The sequence below is a fragment of the Teleopsis dalmanni genome, chromosome X, assembly GCF_002237135.1.
Source record: "Teleopsis dalmanni isolate 2A chromosome X, ASM223713v2, whole genome shotgun sequence".
In the NCBI taxonomy this organism is placed as follows: Eukaryota; Metazoa; Arthropoda; class Insecta; order Diptera; family Diopsidae; genus Teleopsis; species Teleopsis dalmanni.
In genome coordinates this window covers 27,839,942-27,864,589 of record NC_051848.1, presented here as the reverse complement: position 1 = coordinate 27,864,589, position 24,648 = coordinate 27,839,942, and the positions used below count along the sequence as shown (strand labels likewise).

The 24,648-nt window shown below is 26.1% G+C and overlaps 1 protein-coding gene across 4 annotated transcripts in view; it reads left to right on the top strand.

Annotated features, from left to right (window-relative positions):
- The window catches only part of LOC119687492 (P protein), a 150,893-nt gene that overhangs the window by 105,233 nt on the left and 21,012 nt on the right, over nt 1–24,648 (top strand). Inside the window, exon 1 of one of the 4 annotated variants that reach the window (XM_038101829.1) lies at nt 6,310–6,406. The exons of the other annotated variants lie outside the window; for them this stretch is intronic. Within the exon in view, the coding sequence (XP_037957757.1) occupies nt 6,360–6,406 (47 nt within the window). The 5' untranslated portion in view covers nt 6,310–6,359. Of the gene's footprint in view, nt 1–6,309; nt 6,407–24,648 lie in introns of those variants that run through there. 4 annotated transcript variants of the gene reach the window in all.

Genomic DNA, 24,648 nt, shown 5'->3' with positions numbered 1-24,648 from the left:
AAAAAAAATATATGCTAAATAAATTTATTCTTATTATAATAATTATAAATAATTATTAAATAAAAATACAAAATAAAAAACAATTTAAAAAATATATAAGAACCTAAAACAAATTCAATATAATTCATTAAAATAATTCAATTGATTAATTAATTCAATCTAATATAATAAATATAATAATAATAATAATAATAATAATAATAATATAATAATATAATAATAATAATAATATAATAAAATATTATACTAAATAAAAAAGTTCATATTTTTAAAAAATATATATAAGAATCTAAAATAAATTCAAAGCAATCAGTAACTTAATTAATATAATTATTAATATGAATTATAAGATATTACAACTAGTGAAAATATAATAATAATATATTATTATATTAGTAATAAATTATTACTAATAGTTTTAATAATATTTTTAAGTCTCAAACCAATTTATTTTAATCAGTTAAAAAAAAATTATTAAAATTAAATTTAATATTAAATTTAAAAAATTGAAAAAAATCTCTTAAAGCAATTTAAATTAATTTAAATTTTATTTCTTATTATGTTTATCAATTATTAATATTAATTTCAAAAAATTGATAAATAAATATATTTAAGTTTTTAAAAACTGATTCTAATCACTTACAATTAATATTAATATTGTTTATAACAAAAAAGAATATAATAAAATACGTTAAAATTTAAAACAAATGTATTTTTATAAGTTAAAATAAATATTAGTATCAATAATAAAAAAATAATTTGAAATAAATATGTAGGTTTATATAAATATATAAAAATATCTAAAACAAGCTTTTTCCAATCAGTTATATAAATTGTTAATATTAAACTTAAAAAATTAAAAGAAACTTGTGAAAGAAATTTATAAAATTCTCAAACAAATTAAATCTAATCGGTTACAATAATTATTAATATAAATAATAAAATAAAAGTATACATAATACATAAAATATAATAGAGTATAATTTATTGTAATCAGATACAATAATTATTGATATTAAAATTAAATAAATATTATAAAATATGGAAAACAAAAAAATGAAAACAAAAATATAATAAATATAAATTTTTTTTAGTGATCTTAACACAAATTTTAGAAACCAAAAAAAAAAAATTAATATATAATATCATAAGTAATATTCTGAGTAATAAAATAAAAATGATATGGAAAAAAGTGTTAATAACATAAATAAGCAAAATGTTATAAATAATTTTATATCTGAAACATGAAAAGTTTAGAAAAATATAAACAAATAAAAAATAATAACGTATTTTTTACTATATATTAGTAATATCAAATAAAACTTACTAAACAATTAATAATATACTTAAGCAATCATAAATATTTAAAATAAATTGTTAAAAAAATGTTTAGAAAATATTTTATAAAAACTATCCTAAAAACAAATAAACCAATAAAAAAATTATGAAAAACACTATAAATAAAAAAATGAAGAATTTTTTATTTCTAAATAATATAAGATGAAAATTAAAATTGACTACATAGTTAATAAAAGGCTTAACTAATCATAAATATTAAAACTTATAATATTTAAAAATTTTTTTTTTTAAATATTTTAAAAGATTTATTAAAAGTATTAAAAATTAAAAAATTAATAATGAAGCTTTTATTTATCAATAATAACAGATCAAATTTAAAATTCATTAATCAATTAATAATAGGTTTAAATAATCACTTATATTAAAAATAAAAATATGTTAATAATATTTCAAAATAAAAACGAAGAAACGTACATATAAATATTAAAAAAAAATTTTTATAAATAATTCAAAAAAAAAAAAATTAAGTTTTTATTTATAAAAATTTCATATAACATATATTGTATATTGCATTAAAATATATTACATATAATAAATTGTAATAAAATATAATACAAAATATATCATAAAAATTTGATATATTAAAATAAAATATAATAAATTTTGAAACAAGCTTGACATATTAAGAAAATTGCAATGAATTTTTTACTTAAGTAGTAATATTATATGAAATTTAAAATGTAATTAATGAGAAAAATTGAGAAAAAAAATTTTATATATATTACATTCTTTTAAACAAAGAAATTCACATAAAGTTTAAGAAAAATGTGTAAAAAAAATAACAATAAATTTTTTATTAAATTAGTAATAACAGATAAAAGTTTTTAGACACTTAATGAGAGACTTAAGCAATCATAAATATTAGAAATAAAATTATGTGACAAATTTTTTTAAAATATTTTATAAAATACTATTTTGAAAACAAAGAAATCTATAAAAAAATAAAAAAAAACACTATGCATAAAAACTAAGGATATTTTTGTCTATTAATAATATGAGATGAAAATTACGATTTGTTAGATAGTTAATAAATGGCTTAATTAATAACAAATATTAAAAATAAAAATATGTGTTTATAAAAAATTCTTTAAAATATTTTAAAAGGAAAAGAAACTTATTAAACAAAATAAGCATTAAAAAATTATAAATAAAAAAAAGAATAAGGAATTTTTTAATTTAATTAGTAATATCAGATGAATGGCTTTTGAATATTAGACAAATATAGGATCATTAAAATAAAATTAGACACAAAATTTTGAAAATATACAGCTCTGGACCTATAATTAATTCCGAATTAACTAATCTTCTTTTTTTTTTTAAACAGACATTCAAATATTTTACATATATGGTACAGTTTTTTTTTATAACATAGACATTTATATAATACAATTAATATATAAATAAATAAAAAATAAAAAATTATTTTTTATTTAATTAAAAATATCAAACGGTATATGCAATTCATTGAAAAATCAATAAATGATTATATTTATATATATAATTATAAAAATAATTTTATAATTAAAAATAATAATGTAATAAAATGTGATATATATTTCTATTTGTTTTAATTTTGATTTACTGTATTCATTAATTTTGCTTTACTACTAGATGTGGTTTACAAAGTATCGGGCTTATAATTCAATCTTTTTTTGGGAAGCAAGATTTATAAAAAATTTAAATAAATAAAAAAAAAAAAATAAAAAAGTTTTAATTTGAATTTTATTAAACTTAAATCTGATTTATCATACGTATAAATATTTTATAATACTTTATATTATATATAAAGTAATACGTATATAAAGAAATATATACGTACAAAAGATCCAATAACTTTATAAGAAGAAATTCATATTAAATGACGCCTTGCACTTAAATTCTTAAAAAAGCTGCCTATTCCCAAAAAAAGAAGTTAAAATTTTCCGAAATTACACTCTAAATAAAGCAATTTAAAAACAACAAACATATAGACAACAACAACAATTTACTTTAGATCAACACTTAAATAAAAAGAATATGTGACATGTGACAATATGAGTAGAGGAACACCCAAATTTATTTTACGAAATATGTGATCTATACACTTTTTTCCCCGATTTCAAATTTTATATATTCTTAGATGGTCACACACAGAAAATAATTTCTTGATGGTTGACAGACATATTAGGACCGAAAAATCAAAACTTCTCAAGATTTACATTATATTAACATCTATGTAGCAATCCCTACTGGTACTGGCTACTGGATAAAACCTAGCTTATCGTCTGCAACCAATGATCTTTTATATTTCAAACATTTTGAATTGATTAAGATTTATAATTTGACTAAACAATATAGCATATTGAAACTGTGAGAGAGTACTGAGCAATAATAAGTTACACTGGGACCTGTTTGCAGCATTATCCTTCCGTATTGAAATACACGAAAACATATATGCATATCTATATATTTATATTTCGTTATTTCGTATGTATTTAAACCATCATACTGAGTAAACAGTTCCTAAACAATTTTTATATTAATCTAGAACAGGAAAGACATTTAGATGAAACAAGTTCTGAAATGATAGTTTTTTATTATTTACATTATCATATAGGTATAGCAGCTGCTATCGGTCTAATAGATAACCTAATTTGTGTACTCCAATAATGACCTTACTTCGAACATTTTAAAGTGATTGAGAATTGTAATTTCATTACATACTTATAATGAGAATGTGACATACTAAAATAGAACTGACGTCGTGAAATAACACATGTATACGTACATGTGTACTTTATGGATGGTATATTATTTGTGCTATGACGGTATGTTGGTATTATATGATAATACATAATCATTTTTAATTATAGAAATTTGTGTATAATTAATTTATATCCATTTGTTGAACTTTTGGTAAATATTATATACCGTCTGCGGTTATTTATACAATAAAAAAATCTTAAGTTTTATTATTTTCTTTATACAACATATATATATATATATATATATATATATATATAATGCTTATGCATATAAAATGACAAATATAATAAAATTAATTTTTTTAATTTATGATGTTAATGTAAGTCGCGGTTTATTTTATTCGATATAAAATTAAATAAAAAACTGTTTTTATTTTTATTTATTTGTTAAAATTGTCTAAATTTGACTTCATAGATATGTGCCTGGTACTTTGTAAACCACATGCAGTATAAGAACAAAATAAATTATTACTTTTCATTATTTAAAAGTAAAATTGTAAACAATATTATTGGCACACCTTCTGAAGAAATTAAAAAAAAATATTCACGGTGACAATTAATATTAAGTTGCCAAGCTCTTCTATTTATTAACAGCTACTATTCGCTGTATGGTTTTTGACCCAACACGTCTATCCAATTCTTTCCACAAATGTTCAATGGTGTTGAGATCTGGTGATGGGGGAGGATGCGACAATGTGTGTTTTGCATAGATTCTCAAGATTCCGGAACTTTTTAAGGTTCTTTTGAGGAAGTTCATATAATATTTTTTATCTGTTTGTCACCATGTTTCACAGACTTAGCTGGATTATTTTTTTTGTCTCTATTTCGGTGTTTAGTGCTTTCTCTAAACTGTGTGGCGAATGTTTGGTCGAAATATATTAAATTTTTTTGTATCTCTCTCTCCGCGAAGATTATAGGCTAAATGCTTCTGGTGGTTGAACTATAAAATAAATAGTTTTCGTCTAGAAACACGTCAACTGTAATTAGTTTTATGCAGTATCCTCTTGATCGTTATGCGATAAATAGCCTTGTCAAACTTTCGCTTAACCTCACCATGGGCGTAGATTCGCCTTGATTATGCAAATATGGAATAATAAGTCCGCTGAAAATCGGTCATTTCTAAATGTCTACTGTTAATTTTGTTCAAAATGGATTAAGTTTATTAACGTAGGATTAAGTTTGACGTTTTTAGCTAAAAACTAAAGAATTACGTTATTTATAATGTAGAGATAACAGATCTTTTCCAGTAAAAAACTTTCAGATGTATAAAACTATGTTAAGATAGTTCATAGGTTAGGTTAGGTTACTGGGGCCGCCCGAAGACTCACTTAGACCATAAGGTCCATTATGATACCCTAAAGAATTTGACACCTGTCAAATTCTGTTCACTCTAATTTAATATTTTTTTTGGTGTTCTAATTTTAAAAAATTAAATTTAAGAGATAATGTATTGAAATAAAAGGAATTTAATTGAAAATTAAGCATTCTATTTAAAAAAAAATTTTTGTTAATGAAAAATCTTATCTTTAACGTGGTGAAACCAGTGTTAAAGTTTAACATGATTATGTTCGTCACTATATATATTTTGTTTACGGATGAGGAGCCTGAATAACCCTTATATATAAACATTATAATACAATTTAATATTATTATACGAATAATGTAAAATAAATACAGTTACGGAGAAAATATATGCATATGTATGTATGTATATATAAAACACATATCTATAAATAATTAATTAATAAATTAATAAAAAACATTCTATAATTATATATATAATATAATAATGAAATTATATATATTTGTAATAAAATTAAAAATATATATGAATATTATGTGCTAATAGTAATATAAATTGCGAAATATATAATCTTAAAAAAAAATTAAACCAAAATTAAATGTATATAAGCATATATTAAAAATAAAAATAAATTTGAACTTTTAATTATAAAATCAAAATTAATTTTTTTAAGTGCGTGATTAACAATAATTTTAAATAACTTTTTTTAATAATTTAAATTAAAAATTAATTTTATGTCGTTAACATAATAACCAGAAAACTTTATTTAACGAAAATATTTTTTAAATCAATGATGATATAATAAAAAAGAAATTAATGAAATGTGAATTTATAAAATTAAATAATATTATTACTCAATTACATACTTTTTTGAAGTATTTTATATGACCACGTTTCCGTTATATTATAATATATAATATAATTATATTACCAATCAGTTGATATAAAATAAAATGTCGCGCCGATTTGACTTGAGTCCAGGATTAGATTATGAAGATGAGTATGTACTTTTATTACTAAAAGACTAACTTAGTATTAAATTTTATTTATTTTGTATATTAATATAAAATATAATATATATATATATATACAAATTTATAACATATTATTTTTTTTGTTAATTATAAATATTATTAAAATTTAGAAAATCTTACTAGGTCCCTATATCGAAGTGAATTTTATCCATTATAAACAGTTTCCTCCCATATTTATAACAATTTTTTTAAATTGAATGGATTGACAAATATCCATATATTGTATTTGGGCGAAAAACTTGGGTATATCCAATGGATCCAAAGAGGATAAGAGAAGACGAGATACTTGGTTATCGGCATTGATAGCACGGTGTATGTAAAAAAAATTTTTTAAAAATATTAAAAAATGTTTCACGATTTTCTTATCCCGGGAATGGGAACTTTAATTTAATTTTAACAATTAATTTATTTTGAAATCACATATCCGAAGAACACTGATTATGCATATTTAATCATAATTAGTCAAAAATTTTAATAATTTATAATGAATTTTTGTAGTTTGTCATTTATTCTTATCTAATTTGCATTAAGGAACATTTATATTAATTTCAAAATTTTAATAAAATTATATATATAATATTTTTTTCAAGTTTCGAAACTGCCGAACTTAAGGTGTCGATGTATGCCATGCTATATTGATAAAAATTTGTATGAAATCATCACGATTACAGTGCAAACCGAGTATAAACTACTAACTTTAAAGAATTGCTTTAGCAATTGAAATGTTTTGTGAGAAAGTTTTATGAAAACTATATAAAAGATGGTTTTTCACTTTTACTGGTTTATTTGTAATTTAATTTTTTTGGATATGTCAAAGAATATAGAAAATTATGCATAAAATTTATCCATAGATAATTTGCTAGACTCTGCGGTCCTTTGTGTTAAATATTTTATAGATAACATAAATTTGTGTACCAAAACACTCTTTATTTAATTCGTCTGACAAGACAAATAGCGATTAAGAAAGCGATTACCGATAACATTCCTTGAATACCAATGAGGAGTAACAGCTTTCTATTTAACAACCGTGTCCACTATAAGCGGAACCGAATTACCTGAACATATATTACCTCCACGGATTTTTTAAATTTGCACATATTGCATTATAAGCGTGGAAAGTGAAGAACACATTTACGGTTGTCTCTTGAATACCACAAAAAGGATCGAGTCTGTATAAAGCGCGATGTAGATTTTCATGTAGCGACCGAACTTGACATGCTTACATTCAAAAGTTGTTTTGAAGAATAAGAGTGTTTGCGTACGCTGTATGACGAATGCAAATATTTGGGTGACAGACTATCATTCACAACATACTGGCGAGAAGCTGAATGATGTGTTTACCAAAATTTTTGTGAGCACGCCAACATGTTGGTTGCGTGTCATTCAAAGGTGCAGACTATGATTTTTGAGTGTCATTCATGAATTTTCTCTCCTGAATGACACTTGAAAATGATAGCCTGCACCGTGCTAAAGAAAGTACTCTATATAAGTATGATTAAAAATATTTGTGATTACGTGAGATATGTGTCTTATAGCCGTCTACTACATTGTATATATGTTTGTATGAGCGATAAAACTGTTATCCTTGAGAAATTACTATGAAGTTAAATAATCTACGTTTGTTGATGCCATTGATGCTATTAGCTTTCTTGCATTGCATATATGTGTGTACCATATGTACTAGTATAAATATGACTAAACATCAAGTTTTTTATTTTAATTTTATAATTCAAATAATAAAAAATGGTCTAAGCTCACTTTACAGTGTTGGAATATTTTGAGGTCGCTTTAGAATAATACCCAGTTTTATTCGAACCGATAACGAAAATACACATTTAGAGCATGTATCAGTAGATAAGCTATATTTTTATAAAGGGCTTAATAGAAACTTTTAGGGAGACTGTAAGTCACATGAATACATATATTGTAGTTAATTAGCAATTGTTTCTATTCTAGAGTTCTTGAATGTACACAATTTATGTTATCTGCATCGGTCAAGAATGCCATAAAAACTTTGCGGACCTGTTCAGCATTAAATGAGTATTCGTTATTAGGTCAGCTTTATACTAGGAAATCAGCATATAGTTCTTGATAAGTAAAAATGATTGAGTGACCAGTGTTGAACTTAGTTTATTTCATATAAAGTTCTGTAAGATAATTGTGACTATTTTTTTTAAAAGCTTGATGTCCAAAACTAAAGAAATGTGAAATTTTTTGGGGTGGTGAGGAAAAACAAAATAAAGTGTACTAGAGAAAGGTCTGTAAATTCAAAATTAGTCTAATGTTTATTATACTAATAAAATGTAATCTAAAGTATTTGAGTATTTTTCTTTATATTTAATTAAATCCAAATAATTAAACTGTAATTTCTTTAAAAATTATTGTAATGGTAACCCATTTTCTAATTAATAATTTTTTTTTCCTTAATTCTTAATGTTGATTCAATTACAGTATCTCAGGCGGTTCTATTAAACCGGTTCAAATGTACACAATTATTCAAATATTTATATATATTATGGTATTTTGGTATTCACTTAACTGAATTAGATGAACCATGCAAAGTAGCAAAATATTTATTTGGACAGATGTTAAAATTATGTGAAGTCTACCGCTATATTCGAGTAATTTATACTACACATGATACAAGTTTTGAGTTGATCTGAAAGAGATAAGGTGATAAGTTGGGGATCGAGCATTAATTAGTAATTAGAAGGCCTTTTTTTGATTTTAGTATGGTAGCGTTAATTGCATGATTGATGAAGTAACAAAACATCTGGCAGTAAAATAATTACCAATTAAATTTATTTGAAAGTAATAAAAAATAAATGTTAATCATAATTATGTTTTTAGGTCGGTTTTATGGTAATAATTTATATATTAATTATTCTTAGAATTATTGATATTTAAAAAAAAAATTTTATCACAGAGGTTTCGAATAGTAGAGAACTACAACAACAAGAATTCTTTTTTATATTATTTTGATTAATTGAATTTTTGACTGATCATACAGCTGTTTCGAGTATTGCCATCAGTGGTCTTGGAAGTAATTCTTATATTTGATTATTCTAAAAAAATTTCGTGCCCTGCCAAATTTGATGCTCAGAGTCAGTGGTCCTTGATCAACTGACCCAAACCCCGTACTTGGCTTGTATGTTCGCACTTTTTTCTGGAGTTTTGTTAATTTTTATATTAGAACAAAGACATAGACCATCTGTAGAATAATTGAATTAATTAATTATATTTTTATTTTTAATTGCTTGGTTTCAATACTCTTCTGTTTGTAGAGGCATTATATGTTGTTGATTTTACATATTTTGTTGTATTTATTGCATTTTTATTCTGAACTGAAGCTGCGAGTAGCTATTTTAATTAGTCATTTTGCTTGAAATGTGTTTTTGTTTTCAGATAATTGTAGATCTCTTATCAGTGTTTATCTCTGTACCAAACAGAAGTCTATAAATAGCGTTTTGACTTTTAGAGCTTCCATGCATTTCAATCTAAAGTACAACTTGCCTCTTACTTTCTATAAAAATTTGTGAGTTTAGTGTTTTTAATAATAATAGTGAATACTTGATTTAATTAAAAAAAAACAACATATGTAGAGTACTTATATTTATTTATTTTGCTATTTTTGGTGTGGTATTATAAAAATATAGATTAATATGAAAGATAATTTGCTTTAAATAAAAGCAAAAGCTTCTAGAGTTAAAACGTTTCTTAAATTCTGTTATCGCATCTAGTACTTTATTATCAGAAAATGTTTGTACTTCAACTTACTGCCATATATACGTTTATACAATATATAGTTTTAGTATGAACCACATTTTTGCTGCAATATGCAGATTGTGCCATTGCTCTGGAGATACCATATCATTAAGTACGAGATTTTCCAGTTTGAGCCAGAAAAAGCCAGTTATAATGAATGAAAACTGAATAAGAAATAAAATCATTTTAAAAATATACACGTTTGGAAAATAATAAGATTATTTATGATCAATCAAACTATAGGCCACTGATATGGAATCTCTCTGACTTTGATATTATCTCAGTGTCAATGGAAATAAAGTAAGTAATTGAAAAATAATATAGACTTCAATGTTCTTCCACGTTATCTTAACAATTATATTTTTCTTTTTGTCTTGATTAAAGTTATTATTTTCATTAAATAGACAAAGACAAGTAAGGTATTACATTACCTCATAACATTTGAATAAACTTTTTTTTGTGGGCAAGATATAAGTCACGTCTTTCAGCACAAAAATTACTCCAAAGTTTTGAAATTCAATAAAAACTTTTTCCCTTAAATTATTAAGTAAAATGACATTTTACACATTTTTTTTAATTGGGCACGTTTCTTTTGATGTAATAAATTTGCAATAACTTTTTAATTAAAATAATTTTAAAAAAAATTACTAGAAATAAAGTATTTTGTGCTATTTTTCTAATTTCAAATATTTACAATATTTAAATATATTTTCTAAAATATTTTTATTCGTTTACGGAAATAATTTAATAATAAAGTATTAAATAAAACTTATAACTTGTTTTAAACATTAAGCAATTAAACATTAAAAATATTAATAACATTTTGTAAAGTAAAAATAAAATAGTAGAAGTAAATATGTATACTATACATAGTATAACTATATCTACGTATACACGCTATAGTATTAGCTACATCTTACTTTAGTAAGATGCAGATAATCTGTCAATTAATATTATGTTCACACTAACAATTACTAAAACTTTTGTATGGATTTTGTATGAAAATTTATAAAAAAAAGTGCCTCTTTTAATTGCTACTTACTTGTCCAATTAATTGTGATAGTCACGATTGGAACATCATCATGCTAGAGAGTTAATACCCAGCAATAGTTTCGAAAAAAAAAATGGAAAGCATATATAACTCAGATTTTTTACTTGTCTTTATTCATAAAATATACTTACTTTTAAGCTAACATATTCAATGAATTTTGAAAAGATTTTTTGTGGTCATCAGCTGTAATACAGATGATCAGATAAAGTATTTTGGAACAATACTGATTAAAACGATTACCACAGGTTTTAAATTTCAGTTTAGGAAAACAGTAAAAATCATTTAACCTCATATTAGGAGGACATGTGGTCCAACAGTGGTCAAGTATTTAAAAGTTATGATAGCTATATGTGAGGGATTCAATAAGTAAAATTTTCTCTCCTGTGACTTCTATGCCGAACTATGAAGTTTCGTTTTCGACTCATGTTGAAAACACTACATTACAATATTATCGCATAATAAAAGCTAACTACTGGCTTTCAACATTTTCTTCGAACTCGTGAAGTTCTATCCTACAATCTGGGAGCTCTATCCTAGATATAGTCTTATATTTGAATCAAAGAAAGCTTGATTTTGCTATTTTAAAAGAGTGATTTTCCCTTTTTTATTTTTTCCGGTTATTTCCATGCCGAACTTCCCAGTCTGCTTGGTCATTCGTCAGTATCTGTGGCACGAAGTGCATACAGTTTTTCTCTTTGCCAAGTCAAGTCTTCAGTCAAATCCCGATAAGCGTGTTTTTGGCATTCCAATTTTTTTTTTCGATTAGTTCCATAAGCAGACAGCGATCGCTTTGAAAAATATTTTGACTTTCTCGTTATTTTGTCCGTTGCTAGTGATTAGGTGTTTAACGATAAGGTTCGGTTATCGTATTCAAGGGTCTTATGACTGCAACAAAATAGTGTGAACCTACAAAAACCCTGTGTCTGAACACAATCTTCTCTGAACACTTTTCTGAGCCACTTTTACTCAATTTAAGAGAGAATATAATATTATAATATAATATAGGTCAAATATGTGCCGTTTTATTTGATAACTTATTGTCATTTTGAAGACACTTTTATTATACCTCTCTCATGGAAGTCTTCGTTCCTATTTGCAATAAATTGATTCAGTTGATTTTTACTAGCTTCTCTTGAACGAACTTTTCATTAGAAAAATCGTCCATCGTTCGGCCTGAATAGGAACAGATGGTAATCACTTGATGCCAGGGCTGGACTATAAATTGAATGTAAAAGAACTTTACAGCCAAGTTCCCGAAGATTTTGACGAGTCATTACCGATGTGTGTCCTGGCGTTATCCTGATGAAACACAATTCCTCTCCTATTGCCCAAATCTGGCCGTTTCTGGGCGAGTGTGTCCTTCAGACGATTTAATTGTTGATAGTATAGTTCCGAGTTGAGTTTTATGGTAAGGGAGCAGCTTATAGTAGGTAATTCTCTACCAATAACACCAAACATACATCAAAATCTTTCTGGCTTGGCTACCGTTTCAGTCGGCTCATTGCGATTAAGGCACGACCATGTTCGCTTGACTTTTTCGTAAGTGATCCACTTTTCTTCACTAAAAAAGATTTGACTCATATTAAATTACTTTTCTACTTTTAAGCCAGTTTCAGTGTCTTATCTCACTAAATACTGCGATGGAGAGCTACCATGTGGACCATTCAACTATATTTCTATATAAAATATGTATGTAACTATCTATTACCAGTTAATTTTTTTTTTTCAATAATCGTTCTTTTTCTTTCACATAGAATTGTGATTCAATGAAAACAAAATAATTAAATTTTAATTTATTGACAATTTATTTCGTTTTATTTTTGGTCATATATTTCTTTATTTTTTATTTTTAAATATAAATGAAGTTGTTTCTGATTGAGTATGGCAACGTCAACAAGAATTAAAAGCTCTGGCAGTAATGAATAATTTTTTTTTTTTTTGCTATGTACAACGTCACTTCCTAATTGAGAATAAACTGTCGATTTCAAGCATTAGAAATGTAAACTAACAGAAATTTTGTATGAAGCTTAATTACTTCTAACTAATTTGACACACCTATTTTAAGAACTGTAGACAAATTTTGCTCTATAAACATAAACTTAATGATAATCACAAACAGACGGAACATTTTTTCAACTTTGCATACAGCCCATTTAATCTATGTACGCAGTTAACTATATACATGCAATATATATGCTTACATACAATATATATGTATAAATATATATGTGAGTCTACTAATTTAATTGGAATTTTATCTGATTATAAACGTTTTATATGATATGTAGTCACTTAAAGCGAAAAATTAGCTAATAACATTAAAGAGGAACCAATTTTATTAGAAATCTCTTTAGATAATATTTTGGCATTATATGGTAGATGCCAGATACTTATGATTGAATATCAATATAAAAGATTACTTCATTAATACTTTTCTCAAAGTCCTATTGTTTCGCATATTGACAGAGTTTTATTGTAGTAGTTATTCTAAGAGTGAACGGAATAAAAGACCTAGGTATAATCTTCTATTTTTCAAAGACAAGGATACATATAACTCAAAAAGTATCCGAAAAGCAATGCTGACTGTTTGCTTTTCTGGCGTTGCTAAGTTACAATATCTTCTATGAAGTCAGTCAATCAATAAAGATAATTATTTTAGAGTTCTGAAGCGTTTGAGACAGCCAGTGTTCAGAAAAGAGAGTTTCTAAATTTTATATTATAATAACTTCCACCGTATATCTATATTAATATAAATATTTAATTAATTAATAGATATATATTAATTTTGAATCAAAAATTTGGGGATGTATAAATCGGTAAGGATCTCCTATTTTTTAATATTTATATATTTATCTAACGTTCCATTAAAAAATATTGCCAATAAAAAAATATTGTCAATAAGTTTCAATAAGATTATTTTGCATTTGAAATTGTTTATATTTATTATTTCAATTAATTAATAGAAATATACTATATTTATACAAATATTAGAATCATAAAAATAATCTACTGAAAACAGTCTACGTTACTGAGCAAAGTAACGTATATTAGTTAGTAATACTTTTTGCTAGCTTTTTGCTGACCTATTGGTGTTATATATGTGTCATATGTGTTTAAGGTACTTAACCAGTATCTATTGATTTTAACAGAAGAGCCTTTTTTCTCGAATCATAGTCTTCTTCTACATACGTGTCCACATTCTCTCCATGATTTTAGTTTTGATAGAGACATAAAGTTTTTTGACCTTCGAACGAAATATAATATCATGAATATAGGTCAGCACTACTCGTTTAGGTAAAAATAGTAAACCTGGAGGTGTGTTTTTTCTTTCAATTACCTTTACGAATGAAATAAAATTTGTCAAATATAATGAATTTTTAAATAATAACTCTAAAAATCAACTGATTCAAAAAATAAATCATTTTGTGAACTGTGGAATAACTGTTTATTGTATATATTCTAGTTCTAGAATAGATTTTATATAAATCACAGAAATCGGGTCTATTTTAAAATATGAAGAAATGATTTAATAGACCCATTTCGAACAGTATTGAATGCAACAACAAAAATTTTTATTTACAGATGTTTCGAGTATTGCCAAATATCCATCATCAGAGGTCTTGGAATTTTTTCTTATATTAAATTGTTCGTAAAAAATTTTTCTTGAGACTGCACAAGTACCAAAGGTTTAACTCGTACTTCGCAAAATTTTAAATTCAAAGATAGGATTTAATAATATTAATATGTAATAGGTGGGCTTTTTAGGACTGAAAGAATTCATCCACAAAAACTGTGTGGTGAGGCATTAGGTCTGTCGGTTAAGCGATATGATGGGCTCGTTTTTTTTTTGTGAGAATGACAATACATACTTCCAATACATAATAATCACTAGAAAAGAAATTTGTGTGGTACAAACCACACAACATGTCTTGTTACGATATGAGTTATTCTCTGACTCTGAGGGTTATGTGTATTACAAGTTAGGCCATGCGATTGTCACTATTCGATGGTTTTTGTTCTTCTAATCATCGTAAAAGCCAATATGTGTTAAGTTATGGTCGAACTGTAATCAGTTATGTGGTGACAAGTTATTAGAAGTCACTCCATAAGCACTTAGTACTTAAAGCTGATCCATGGGGGACAATAGAATGATATTACATTTTACACTTAATCACAAAGCCCAAACAATATATTGAAATAAAAATTTGATGTAAGTTTTTGGTATGTGGATTTATTTTTGGAACTAAAGAGTGGATAAATCTATATATGCTTAGTAAAACCGTTTTTCATGTACATCATTTACTGTTTTCTATTTTTATTTATTATATTTTATTTGATAATAATATATGGTATATAACTTATTTCATATTAATATGAAGTATGTATTAATATGAAATTATATTTTATTTATTGTTGTAAATTTTCTTTTATTTATATTATATTTGAGATTTTTTAGTTGAAAGTCTTATTTTAGACAGAAAATATTATTATTACTACATAAAAGTACTGTTGATAAAATAATTTATTTAGCGTTTGTAAAATTGTGAGTACGGGTATAATAATATAAGTCTCAAATTTGTTTTCGTCTTCCTAACCTTAATTTACACAAAAATTAACCAAACCAAAAAATTAATTAAGTCTCATTAACTTTACTACTTTCAGTGCAAGTTCCTTAAACAATGTGGTTTCACTTTGTGGGCACATGTTTTATTTTTATTAATTTTGCCAGCAGCCTCAAATTTCCATATTTCCTCCGTGGAAACTATCCCTAATTTCATCTCAATTACCTAAAAATAAACAAAACACTTTCGTTATTAACAAAATAACTCAAGAAGAAATATTCGTGTGATTAGTCAAATTTTCTTACATCACTCAAAATTAATTAAACGATACACAACCAAAAATGCTTTCTTATATCAAGCAAGCAATCTTTCGCCTTGAATACAGTTCACACGTAATGCCAGTGGATCTGCGATTGGAACTGGCAACCGACCTCCACTCTTAACTTAGTTAAAATATGCGAAAAATTGGGTGGGCGGGCAACAGGCGCACAATGTCAAAACCCATTAAAGACGCCGCTAGTCAAGAGCAAAAAGTCAACAAATTTTTACATCAGTTCAAATTTAGTTAAATGATAAATTTTATCATCTTCCTCATCATCATCAGCATCAGCATCATCATCAGCATCATCCTCATCATCATCATTATGATGAGCATAATTATTATTGTCGTTAGCATTATAATAAAGTAACTTCTTAATTATGTTGACATGTGTTAGTGCTTAATGTAATTAAGATATTTTTAACTTTTCATTCGAACATTGGCAGTGAAACATTGGCATTGACCTTTAACCTCACGAGTTTAGAAAGAAAGTCACAGAGTTTACTTTTCGGTACAACCTTAATTATTTCAAAAATTAAGATTAATAGATTTTATTATTTTTAAACAAAAACAAAAATGTTTGATTTTTGTTGTAATATTACAAAAACAATTGGACGGACAGACGGATATATTTAGGACAACTTATTGCTACTGCAATCAATCACTAACTTCTGTAGCTTTCAAACTGGTGGCAACACTGTTATTATTCATTATAAGCTTACAAAGTATTTACGGCTCAGCTTTTCTGAAACATTTTGTTTGTGATGGAATTACAATGTTAATAATGTGATGGAGCCATACTTAAGTGTAGCACCACGATGGGTTCTTATTAGGGACCTTAAACACCTTTATCTTAATAAATTGTTCTTGGAACGATTTTTAACAAAAACTGTCATTATAAATGAAATGCTATAGCGATAATCGGCAAAAAGAATCCTCCCACTGCAGAAATGTTACGTGAAGTTATGACTCAAATAAAACGAAATCCGGAAAGCAGTGGAAGACAAATGAGTTCTCTGTTAAATATATCTACAACACGTATGCAACGAATACTCAAAAATGGGCTAAAACTGAAACTATTATTCTATAGAATATAACTTTTCTAAATAGTTATATTATTTATTTATATTATATTATAATTATGTTACGTTTGTAAGTACATTTCATGGATGGTAAAAAAAAACGTTACATAAAAAAATATACAGATATACAGTCAAATACATATGATCAATTGTCGTTTTCGGTCTTTTCTGATATCCCAAATATCCAAAATGAGCAATTCGAGAATTTATAAACTTATCGAGTTTACTTAACTGGGAGGTGCAAGGAAAATTTAGATATTCAACTTGCAATAAGGCAAGCACTACTGATATAAACTAAATCCCGTCGCAGTTAGATTATTTAATAGGTGTTTCGTCTTTACCGATGAATAGTTGGACAAGCTATCAAAAGTACTTCCCTTAAAATCTATTTCTTCTGGATGATAAGCCGGTTATTTACAGAGAAAATGTTTAATGGTTTCTCTTTTCTGCAAGTTTCCACAACTGCTGCAATGAGAATTTTAAAGAATGAGTAATTTCTCTGCGTGGGCGCCTATGAACCAATGATCACAGAGAACTGCAGTAAGCCTTGCAGTATTCACACGATTCTTCTTGTTAAGTTCTCTATATCTAGTTTTATTGTAAGTGGGAGATGGAATTTACACATGATCTTAATGTCTTGTTGCCTGCATTTGGCATAATTGGCAATTGTAATTGAAAGAAAGTAAAGGTGACTGCTTCTAATAATGGTCTGCAGGGTGACTTCCACCGGTACCCTTAGGATACATCTGAGTAAGTACCATGGAGGCTAAACTATCTGCCTTTTTATATTCTTTAATGTTTCTATATGTTATCCAGTAAACCAGATAAGAGTGATGTCAACTTGGTTTTGCACGTCTTGGTTCATTGTCTATTTACATTCTTAAACAAAAACTTCTGTAGTCTAAGTCTCAAATTCTAGAAAATATGAACGACTTACATTAAGACTGAAAAGTTTTCGGAAATTCTCATTTAAAATTCGCGCGCTGTATATTTTTCGATATTTTAAGTTTATGTAGTTTGGCAGCACTGTCCTTAATTCCTATGCCAAAAATGAGCGCGATCTGTCAGACAGTTCGTTTACGGCAGCTGTTGAAACCAGTTCACCTCAGTAGTGCGTTGCGAAATGTCTTCGACGGTCGTACGACCGTCCTGAAAGGCTTTGTACCACTCATAAACTTGAGTTTTCGATAAAACTGATTCCCCATAAGCCTTTTGTAGCATTCGCAACGATTCTGCACACGAAATTTCGTTCGAAACACAAAATTTGATGCAAACTCTTTGTTCAATATTTTTTTCCATTGTTTTTTTCGCAACGCACTACTGAGGTGAACTGGTTTCAACAGCTGCCGTAAACGAACTGTCTGACAGATCGCGCTCATTTTTGGCATAGTAATTAAGGACAGTGCTGCCAAACTACATAAACTTAAAATATCGAAAAATATACAGCGCGCGAATTTTAAATGAGAATTTCCGAAAACTTTTCGGTCTTAATGTATAGCATTTGATGTGTTTAATGCGATTTTATAAAATTTTTTAAGTATATTGATCAAAAAATTCTACGACTAAAAGTGAACTTAATTTAAAAAGAATCTACTTGCAATGTATTTTGTTTTTTATTTATAAATCTTGCTAAATTATTTAATTTACACCAATATTTTTCACCTTTTAAACATCAAAACAACTTCAAATGACGCAACCGAAAATGAGATACCCATAGAGTTTAGTAATACTTTCTTAACTAAAATATAGATATAATTTAGTCACTTTATATTCGCACGTGAGAAAGTAATTTCGTCTTCGACATTCCAACTCCATTTAACGTGATACTTTCATCAATAAAACATATTAATTAAGAAGTTCGGAGAATTTCCTGATTTGTTGGTCCATCAAAAACAATAAACAATAATTGGAGTGACTAATGAAATAGATTTTATATTTTTATATGATCAAGTAAATAACAATTTTTTTGTTTTTATCAAATTCTAATACTTACGTCATGAACCCGGATTTTTTTCTCCATCGTCTATACAGCGAAAATTTAAAAACGTATAGCATATGTTCAGTTATTTAAATTCTCACTAATACTTCATTCATTGTATGAATTCTCATCAAAGGTAGAAGATTGGTAGGTTTTACATCAGCTTCATTTCAATTAAATTCCTATTAATATCAATTAAAAGTTGTTTTCTTGTAGATTGCTGAGTTTTATCACCTCATTTGACGTTTATGTGACGTTTAAAAACACCGAAATAGATGTGTACACGTGTATATCGTTATAATGTTTAGCACTTTGTTGACTGGATCACATGAATCCGATATATTTTATTAGAGAATACAAACAAGAGCTTTCCGAAAATACATATATTTAAATAAAAAATTTTAATGGTTTAATCTATCACTTTTTTTGGCTTTTAAATCAATTGCCTACAGCTTAACTAGTGGTTGACTTAGCTCTCATATAGTAATATAGTGAGTCAAAAGGAATTGTTCCGAATCAACAGTTTGGATTCAGAAAAAAATATTCAACGATTGAGCAAATTCATAGCATTGTTGAAAATACAGACCACTTTCGAGCAAAAAGAATATTTCTCAGTAACGTTTTTGGACATATCTTAAGCATTTGATCGTATATGGGGCATCAAGGAATTCTTTTCAAAACTAAAAAGCTTCTGCTATTAAACTAGTATACGTTCTTATGAACTTATCGTGTATACTGAAAAGACTCTTTTATGTCAACAACGAAAATGAAATGTCTTCTATATATAAATATCTTTTGTATGATATTAAAGCTGGAGTACCACAAGGCAGTGTACTCGGTCTTATTCTTTATGTGTTTTCATATACGATTTACCTGAAATTCTAACTGGTACATTTGCAGATGTACTTGCCAGCTATCCTGGCGAGTACAAGCGATCCCTTTATAGCCTCTTTTAAACAACTAACTGGTCTTGATCATATATCAGAATAGTTGATATCTATTCATGTCACATTCACAATGAGAAGAGATACCTTATAATATAATAATTCCAAATTAAACACATTTGGGCTTACATTTTAATAGCGATTTTTCGTCAATAGATGGAAAACATATATTTTTAACAAAATAAAATCGCTTGGGATTCAATACCGAAAAATGTTTTGGCTACTCAATAAAAAATCTTCAGTAATTCTCAAAAATAAATTTATTCCATACAAAAGGGTGCTAAAACCAGTATGAACCTTTGACATTCAACAATGGTGGACAGTCTCAACATCCAACACTGAAATTTTCTTCAAAGATTTCAGTCTAAAACTCTACGAGAAATGGTGAACGCTTCATAGCATATAACTAACATCAAAATTTATCGGAACCTTAGAATAGTTCCGGTAAAATATGAAGTAAGAAAGGTAGTATGAAAATGTCATGAACGAATATAAATTCACAGCATCGAATATGCTTGCTTCGAATATGAAGTCCCATTCCAAACTTTTTACAAGGCTGAAAAGGAAAACGCCGCTTGAGATTTTATAATAAAATCTTAATTTAAAAATAAGATAAGCTCTCCATATGGAGAACTACTTAAATTGTGAATTATCATGACTTAAATCTTATTTAATCTTATTGTAAAATGTCACAACATTATTGGACAGAATACCTATTAAATTTAAATTAAAAAAAATAAAAATCTACACTTTTTGAATGTCTGGTGGTGTTTACCTATAAGGTGAGGTTCTGCTATTAGACCTGTCATGTACGTTTGGGTTTAAAGCTTTGACATTGATGTTAAGTAAATGTTATGTTCAAATAAGAATCTTGTAATTAATTGTTATGTTAGGTAGTATATATGTGTTGGAGTATATATATGTAGGAGCTGAGTGTTCCCCCAATTATTACATGTTCGTAATAATTCTTTATAGTTCCCATATTCTCTAGAGTGACCAATTACTTATACTTATGTTAAGTAGCATATATTAATGAAAGTCAAATATATTTCCAATTACTATTTGTTCATAATTATTATTTTTTGATTTCAGTTTCCATATCTAATATAAGGTCATTATAAATTAGACTTTAGTCCTTTAGTCATATTGCAAATTATAAGTAATTCAAAAGAGCCTATTTATAAACAAGGCTGTGCATTTCATCTAAACTTGATAATGTTTTTTTTGCAACTAGAGATAGAAGTGGATAAAATCTCCCGGTGTACCAGAATTCATTCCTCTAAAAAGATTTTATTTGATAGTTCTTAAAAGCAATTTCAAATGTCTTTCGTATGATGTGACTTGATGTACTCTGAATTAGAATATTAATTCTAAAAAAAGCGATTTGTCATAGCGATCACAGCACTTATATAGTAGTATAATTTATCATTATTTATAAATATACTAGCAAACAGATAAATCAACAGTAAGTCTTCAATTATGAAAACTTATAGACTCGAAACAATCAGTTCCTCTGTTAAATGAATAGAGAGACCGCCGTTTCGCGTGTTAATCCATACAATTTTTCCACTTGTTGAGTCTCAAAGATTTCGCTGAAATCTTATTCCAAAAATCGTTACCTATTCCACTGGCGGCTATTTGAATGACGGCTCGTTTTTGATTTTTATTTACGAGTATTCATTTGGTTTTTTTTATTTTTTTTTTTTTGTTTTTGATAAAAATTTAGTTTACATAAGCAACTGTTTTATAAACTCAAATAATTTAAAATGAATTATGATTTGTTTCATCTGTGAAATTTTGCTCGTTCGTGGAATGTAATTTAGTTGCGCTGCACAAATGCGAGCATTTCCCATATTTCCTTCATGTCTCTCTGAAGGCTGTTGCAATGGGATGGGGTTCAAGCTTTGAGATTCATTTATATAATTTGACTTTTAGAAATTTTAAATTGAGTGGTTAGTACACTTATCGTGCTTATGACAGTTGTTGATGTTATTAGAAGTTTGCGTACTCTACATCTCTTGATCCATTGTCATCGTTTATCTAAATTAAGATTAGTGGCTTTTGATTAAGTTACTCGGTAAGATCTAGCGGCACTTGTACTTACTTACTTACTTAGAGCATCGCATTGCATGTGATTTGTTCGGCATTTGCGGAAATATGTGACCGAGACCTCAGTTCCAATTTATTGTAGTTTCACTTCGACACTACGTATATGTATACGTATATGTGTATGAGTATCTAAACTGCAAAATCTAAGCCATACAATTCACATTCAAATAAATTTATATTTAACATGGGAAAATATGCACGTGATGTGAGCTCTATTTTTAATATCAGTCATGACTAATGCCTAATTATTGCCTTTAAAAAATTAAAACGTTTTAAAATAGATTTAATAAATTAGTTTTAATTAATATTTCATTAGATGTTACGAGTACTAACTTAAGTTACACACAATGTATTTATATATTTTTTCAAATATTTTTGTATTTAAAATACGAAAAACTGAAAGCGGTTAAATTAAAATAAAGGAATATATACATTAGAATTGTATTAAATTTAACAACAGTTAATGCCATACATCATATAATTTAATAATAAAGAAATTAAAGAACGTGAAGAACAAATTTACCTTTTAAAATAGCTTCTTTATATCTAAAACATTATGAAGTGATCGATACATACCATAATTAAGTACTTCCCTAAATATTATATTATATTATTATAATAAATACTATATATATTTCATTTTATTTATCACATAAAATTATACAAAATTATATTTATTAATTTGTTTTAAATATTAATTAATTTAATTAAAAAGAGCTTCGAACAGTATTAAAGATATAACAACAAAAATTTGATTATTTTATTGAAATTTGGCTGACCATACAACGCTGTTTGGAGTGTTGCCACTTGGTACTCATAATCAGTGATCTTAGGAAATATTTCAATTTCTTTTTATTAGTTTGGACTGCAAGTACTAGGCTTGCAATTATATATTAATTCTTATAAAAAATGTTTATATTGCAAATATTTCGGTCTACTTCGTAAATATAATATAAATATTATATTATAATATTTGATGTTAAATATCAAATATTAAATATAAATTGATAAGAATACTTTGATAAAATATATTTTATATATAGTAAATATTGTATATATAGAAATACATATTTCTATTAAATCGATATAAAACATATTTAATTATATTATGATCGACATGCTTTTGCAAGTACTCGAACTATTTATAAAAGCATTTTTTCTCCATTCCCTCTTCAAGAGATCTCTATAACATGCTTTTTGAAGACGTCAACTGTCTTGTTTAACACATGGAAATTAATGCCCATGTAGTTTCTTTTTAATGTCTAAAGGTCAAAAAACGTACTACACGGCGGATGATCTATTAATACGATGTTTTGAGTATTAAAAAATTACTGATTTGAGCTAAATTTTACATCTGCTATAATTGAATTCCTCTTAGATGTATTATATAGTTTGGAATATCGCTAATTTTCCAGAAAAAATAAGTGAACATTTTTTTTTAAATGTTTCGAACGTACAACTTATATTCCATTAAACTCATCCTAACTCCAATACAGAGTCCATAGTTTTTTAACATGATTAACTCACACGAAGACTGAATAACATAGTGTTTTCAAAACATGTATTAGTATAAAGCAACGATGAATGGCCCCATTAAAATTCCAAGGAATTTCACCGCCTGTAATTAAAGCTATACGCTTTGATATACAGTCGAACTTCCATAACTCGAACTTTTATAAATCGAATTTTCTATAACACGAATACTTTTAATAGAAAAGAATTTTTTCTAAATGTCAGCTATTATTTGAGAGTAATAAAAAGGTTAAAAAAAAATGCTGAACAGACATCTTTAACCATTATCATTTTTAATATATTAATATATTGCAGTCCAAAAAAGTTGTATACGGACTATAAACTAATTAATAGGCTGGAATATTTCCTAAAATAAATTAACTACATTTTTAGTTGTTGTCTTTTCATTTCTATTCGAACCCTTCTAACTTTTAAATAGTTTATTTTCGTCATAACACATTTTCGACGATATAATTAATATTACATATTTTTTTATTAATAATTCGACAAATTGCCTTATAAATATCTGATGTCATAAAATGGTTTTCGAAATTTGGTTTGCTACGTCTTCAAAAAAGATAATACATAGGTATTTCAAAATAATAAATATTGATAAGTCTTAAAGAATGTGGCTTAAGAGGCTTAAGTGGTGTCGTAGATAACTATCATTATGACAAGTAGTTTTAGATATCTATCATCTGCTAATTAATAAAAATTTTCCATTATAATGATTTATTGAAAAATTATTCAAAACATATTTATTTTGAAGTTAGTTTTGTGACGTCCAATTATATTATTAGACTCTACTTAAAAAAAATTTGATATTAACTGTTATTAACTGATATTAACTGCATTTAAAACAAAAACAAAGTCTTCCATTATTGAT